This window comes from Quercus robur, chromosome 2 (genome assembly GCF_932294415.1).
Source record: "Quercus robur chromosome 2, dhQueRobu3.1, whole genome shotgun sequence".
In the NCBI taxonomy this organism is placed as follows: domain Eukaryota; kingdom Viridiplantae; phylum Streptophyta; class Magnoliopsida; order Fagales; family Fagaceae; genus Quercus; species Quercus robur.
Window position 1 is genome coordinate 35,336,455 of NC_065535.1, and position 6,371 is coordinate 35,342,825.

At 32.0% G+C, this 6,371-nt stretch overlaps 1 protein-coding gene across 1 annotated transcript; it reads right to left on the bottom strand.

Annotated features, from left to right (window-relative positions):
• Positions 1-2,595: 2,595 nt before the first annotated feature.
• On the bottom strand, positions 2,596-5,979 carry LOC126713509 (GDSL esterase/lipase At1g29670-like). Its single transcript, XM_050413266.1, has 5 exons — positions 5,474-5,979; positions 4,745-4,978; positions 4,284-4,536; positions 3,009-3,059; positions 2,596-2,853 (listed from the first exon to the last, which is right to left on the bottom strand). The coding sequence occupies exons 1-5, from the start codon at positions 5,882-5,884 to the stop codon at positions 2,672-2,674; spliced, it is 1,131 nt and encodes a 376-aa protein (XP_050269223.1). The 5' UTR covers positions 5,885-5,979; the 3' UTR covers positions 2,596-2,671.
• Between the last annotated feature and the right edge of the window lie 392 nt (positions 5,980-6,371).

The window sequence follows — 6,371 nt, forward strand, 5'->3', positions numbered from 1 at the left end:
TTGGGTATCAAGAATAGGTACTCCACTCCGATTTATCCACGAGGGAATTGACAAGCCGAGGTTGTCAATAAGGTTATAGTAAACTGACTTAAGAAGAGGTTGGATGATGCAAAGGGCAAATGGGTGGAAGAGCTTCCATATGTTCTATGAACATATCGGATTACCCCTCATAGGTTAACTAGGAAGACACCCTTTTCAATGACTTATAGGGCCAAGACTGTGATTTCTCTGGAAACTGGATTCCCAACACTAAGGAAAAGCTTGTTTACTCCAAACAACAATGACAACTTACTACAAAGGAGCTTGGATTTGGTTAAAGAGCGGAGAGAAAATGCCATGGTTCAGCTAACGTACTATCAGCAAAAGCTCAAACAGGGATATGACTTAAGCGTAATGTTAAGACTCATAGCCCTTGGGGACTTGGTATTAAGAAAAGTTGTAGGTACTACAAAAAATCCAACATGGGGAAAGTTAGGGTCCAATTGGGAAGGGCCGTACCGTATCACTTCGATGGCTGGCATAAGCGCATATTTCCTAGAAGATCTAGATGAGAATGTTGTACCACGCCCCTAGAATGTAAATAACTTGTGAATGTACTATTATTAATGAAAATGTACTATTATTAATGTTGTACCACAAACTTGTTGCTGTAAAGAAAATATTCAAGAGGTTCTTGAAGTCGATCTGAGGTTCATGTTGTACCATGGTGAGTCATCTGTGAAGCATCCAAATAATTGAAGAATTATGAGGTTTTGAAGTAATGAAAGGTTTTTACTAAGTTGTCTACAGGTCAATATATTCTAAGAAAAGGTTATTCATGAGATTGTAAAACTTCTCTTAATTACAGTGGATTGCTTTGTTGGGACCTTGGAGTGTTCTCCATCAATTTTTCACATTGTCACTATATCACTGTCTCTTTAGAGATTAATTTTGTGTGATTGGTGATGCCTTATTTTACATGTCTAAATTATTTACATGTGAATTAGAAATTGACATAATTGGATTAATTAAAAACTTGGTTAATTCGCCTTTAAATCAACTAGAATCTAAAACTTAGCAAATGCTAATGAGAGAGGATAGAGTTTGGGGAGAAAAGAAAGAGAGAAATCACCCTTTGTTTGAAAAAATTTGCCTAGCCCAATGCTAGTGCTCTATGGAAAATTATATACCTAAACCATTTTATGATCCAATCTAAAACACAAAATTTTGCCACCCAAATCCCATTCCATTCTCAAAACTTTCTCTTCTATTCATCTTTTTCTCAGGAGTTAAACCTCTCTCTCTCTCTCTCTCTCTCCTATAGATTATAGCCACCAACCAGTCATAGGCCAATCACTAAGATGTACAATAAGGTAATTAGGTAAATCTCTTTTGTCTCTTAAAAAAAATGTTTGGAGTTTGAGGGCATATGTAATGTGGAAATTGTTACTTAAGAGTTTATCTTTGGCCATTGGGTGCAGCTCTCTTTGTTTGGAAACCATACAAACATAAAGATCCAGAACTAGCAACCAAGAACAAGGGAAGAGGATGAAAAACCTAAAATTACAAGCATAGTTGTCAGTATTGTATGATACACAGTACGTATCGTATCGTGTGTAAAAAATTATGTATCGTATTGGCATATCGTAAGTTCTCATGAATCATACAATACAGTATGCGTATCGTATAAATCGTATCGTATCGTAAAATCGTACGTATCGTAAGTTCTTATGAATCATACAATACAGTGTGTATATCGTATGAATCGTATCGTATCGTAAAATCATATCTATAGTACGATACATAGACAAATGCTTTAAAATAAGATTTTTTTTGTTAAAATTTGTACTTTTATTTGAATCTAACAAATTGTTAGACTTGTTTTTAACACACAATTATTAGTTTACTTAATTTTACCTACTAAAATAACATATTTATAAGTTTTTTTCCCCTCTCTCTTACAATTAGACTACACAGTACACACTTACCTTTCACTTTAATATTAAAATTTTTTAAAATTTTTATTTTTTATTTTTATCATTATTGTTACAAGTCCAAGAAACTAGAATGCCAAAAAAAAAAAAAACTATAAAAAAATTATTAAAATAAAAAGAACAAGAAGAGATAGTAAATGTTAATGATGAATGACGATGAAGAAAATTTTAATAAAGAAATAAATTTGCAAAATTATAAACATGATGATAGCGTAGACTTAGATGGAGTTGACTAAGTAATTTGATGAATATGATGAAAATAAATTATTATTTTTGGGCCATTTGTAATATATTATCACTTTTGAATTTAAGTAATTTGAATATGTATGTTATGAACAAATGCTAGTTTGATTTATTTAGTTAGCTTATTAAATATTATTACATAAGTGATGAATAAATTAGTTCTTAGTTAAATATATTCAAAATTTATAATGAATATACCATTTATATATATATATATATATGTATATTTATAAATTTTTATAAATTTTATTAAGTGTTTGTGTATATTATGATACACGATATGATACAATACACGATACGAAAAAATTAAAAATTGATTCACAATTTGATTCACGTTTTGACAACTATGATTACAGGTCACTGAAGTACAGCCTATATATTGTAGTGAACCACTATAGGTTTCTAATCCAGGAACTTGGAACCTAGACTAGCCAACACAGACGAAGATAAGGAGCTTAAAGTTCTGCAAGTTGTTTAACATTTATGGGATAAACCTCACTTCCAAGATTAGAAGCATAGGCCTTAGTTGCTATTTGAATATTCACAGCTTCAGATGGATGTAAGCCATCAAAGTACACGTGAGTATTCCTGTCTGCACACACTTGGCCACCTCTTTCACATGAAACTCCAGTTCCACCTGCAATCATTTGATGCACTTATGCATTAAAGAACTTTCATTCAATGAAACTTGCAGAAAAATAGAACCTTCATAAATCAATCAGCCAAAAAGAAGAGAGAGAGAGAGAGAGAGAGAGAGAGAGAGAGAGAGAGAGAGAGAGAGAGAGGTAGAACCTTGCTCTGCTGACTTCACTTCACAACAAGCATTGGTTGTGTCGCTGAAGCCTGTAATCAATGAAATGGAATTAGTACAAATGCTTCCAATTGATGAGGTAAATGACATGGGTTTGAAATAGTTCTAGATAATTTGCAGTGTGATGGCTTCAAGGATCTTGCAAACCAAATGAAATTAGAGCCAAATTCATTTGAATAAAATGTAAAGTGCGATCTATGCATGCGACAAACAAGGTCATGCTTATAATGTAACGCAATGGAGACGTTACATTATAAATTTGTAAGTACACATGTACAGACGTTCCGTACACAATGGAGACATTCTTGTTAATTACAATACATGTACACAGGCTTTTTTTTTAATATTCATTTTGCCTACCTTCTCTTTATTGCTTTGTTTGATTGTATCCTCTCTCTTCTCCTCTTATTTTCGTGATTTTTATCCTTAAAAATCATGGGAGTACACCAAGACAATTGAACACAATTTTTCTATTTTATATAGTAACTAATTTTATTATAAATATTAAAATATGTTTCTAATATTATAACATATTTAACTATATAAAATGGGTCCAAATTATACTTTTTTTAGAATGTAGATCTTTATGAGATCCACGGCTAGAAAGACACTACTATCCATATATTTCTATTCTTTTGTAGAAAAAATAGTACAAGTTATTTTAGACTGAATATATATATATATATATATATATATTTACATATATATATTTTTTGTTCATTTCAGTCTTTTAAGTTTTAGATTTGTTCAATTAAGGCCCTTTAGTCAACTTTTGTTAAAATTTTTTGAAAAAAAAAATCTGAAAAGTATTTTTCAATCATTAGTTGAATTTTTTTAATTTAAAAAATTGAAGTAAAATTTTAAAAATTGAAAAATTAATCACAATATAAAACAAAAGTTGATGGAAAAGCCTTAATTGAATAAACTTGAAGAAATTGAAATGAATGAAAGCAAAGTTAAAAGACTAAACTAAAATATGAAGAAACTTAGAGGGTCAATTTTGCATTTGTAGCCTATATAATATTTAGAAAAATTGTAATATAGCCTAATTTAAAAAGTCATAAACATAGGAGAGTTCATGGTAGGCAGCCCAACCCCCAATTTTTATTAGAGAGGCTAATTTCTAAACTTGAACTTATGACCTATCGCTTTTTGGGAAAGGCACTTGCCATCGTACCAAGACCCGACCTCTTGTAATATAGCCTAATTTGTGAATACAATTATATTATGTAACACGAAGAAGGTATAGTGTTTACCTTTGGAGGTTGGATTGTCAATGATATCCTTTACAATGTCATATGTGTTGACAACAACAAAATTGGAACCAGGCATTCGAAGCTTTATGTCTTCCACCAGAGACTTCAAGTGAATGTTGTAGACAGCAGCCGCTACTTTCAAAGCTTGTGAGCAGGGACCGCAGTTAGGCTGGTTCAAATTAACCATTGGACTGGACCCAATTGGATATGTTGTTGTAAGAACAAATTTCCGAGCTCCCAAATTGTACAAATTCTGTATCAATGAAAAAAATTCGTGGTTCATCAATTACAAAATTTACTGATAAAGTAAAATGTCCAAGATGAAACAGTCTTAATTCATTCTAAGATACAAAATTTGTTACAAGAAAATAGAGTTTGTTGATACTTTTCTTATTTAACAAATATTCTGAGATATATAGAAGTCTCTAGCTTACTATATACTTGATTTAAAAAGTCTATACCTCGAGTTGCTTAGATAGAGAGGATATGAGATAGCTAGTGAAGCGTTCAAGACCAACTGTGAGGAAGGTTTTCCTCAAGAAATAGTTGAAAACGTAATCATTCCCCCCAATTCCAATGACAAATATGTAGTTGGGGAGAGATTCACTGCTTTTGCACCCCAGCTGAGCTTCTAAATCTGGCAGGGTCACCTCCTCAAAATTCTTGATTTGTTGATTCATACTAGTCGCATTGCCCTGAAATGCAATTCCATGTATGTCAGCTTCAATTAGTTATTATTTGCATTTTGTTAGTCTATCAGCTCTTTGTTTTTGGAAAAATTAACAGTGTAATCCTTGCTTCATTCCCTTTTCTTTTATTTATTTTTCCTTAAATGAACGAGGACATTGATCATATATAATACTTGTAATATTTGTATTGCTTAAACAATACATAATATTTTTACAACAAATTCTAAATGATAAGCTCTTACCCGCTATTATTAGTTGATAATAAAATAATTTCAATAATAAAAAAGTATATACATATATATATATATATATATATATATATAAAGAGGTGGATCTACAAAAACACGTGAACCTTGATAATGGAGGAAGAGAAACGGACTTCAAGCTTGATGAGGAGAAAAAAACAGAAAGGGAAGAAGAGAGAGAGAAGTAGAGAACATTCAATGATGATAAGAATGATGATAATCATAAAAAGTAAAAAGAAGAATGGTTTTGGCTTACCGCAACTGAACCGGTATCATCTAATATACCTGCAGAACCAGAGGCATGGTTGACCCCCTCAACAATTCTACTTCCCTTGGTTGCTGGGTCCATAAATGGAGGTATTAAGGAAGGAAGCTTAAGCTGTTCACCAAGAAGGTCCACCACATTTTTCCCATTTGTGAATCTCCCAGATGAACCGTTAGGAAAATCTATTCCATAAGGCAAATAGTCAGCCTTAGACTTTGTATCCAAGAAGTTGTTGTTCCCATTGTCCACCAGAGAGCTTCCAAACACAAACATCCCTTTGATCTCACCATCCCTAAGATTCTCTGATGATGAGAACCTACAAAGAGACTTGCATCGATGGGTAAAACAAGCAAGGATAAGGAAATACAAAATCACAAGTTCCAAATGTGTTTTCACAGTCATGGTTGTAAATATGGCTTTGCTTTGTCTTTTCCGTGGGTATCCGTTGAGGTGACCCGGTTTGGGATGGCTTATTTTGGTTGGGGATGGAATGGCCAATTTATATGGAAGAATGGTGGCTTATTTTGGTTGAGGTGACACGGTTTGGGATGGCTTATTTTGGTTCTTATGTCATAGCTGACATGACATAAGAACCATACCAAATACTTCAATATAACTGATGACAAGTCAATTTGTAAAGTTATGTAATAAAAATAGTAGTATTTCTAGCAATACACATTTTTGAGTCATATATAAGACTAAATTATAAGTTATATCCTCTAATTATGACTTTTTATATTCAATTATTCCATTATTTTTAGTATTTTGACTTTTATTTTTTATTTTTTTTAAATTGATGATACACGGCCAGAATGGGCATTTGCCTTGTTAGAGTACATTTTTTTACACCTAATTTTATTTGAGTACCACTTATTCATTTTCAAATACC

Excerpts from the sequence above, each read along its gene's own strand:
- LOC126713509 (XM_050413266.1), bottom strand. The coding sequence starts at position 5,884 with ATGACTGTGAAAACACATTTGGAACTTGTGATTTTGTATTTCCTTATC. Across the intron at positions 3,060-4,283 it reads TGACAATCCAACCTCCAAAG|GCTTCAGCGACACAACCAAT; the intron begins GTAAACACTATA and ends CATTGATTACAG. Across the intron at positions 2,854-3,008 it reads AGTGAAGTCAGCAGAGCAAG|GTGGAACTGGAGTTTCATGT; the intron begins GTTCTACCTCTC and ends AAATGATTGCAG.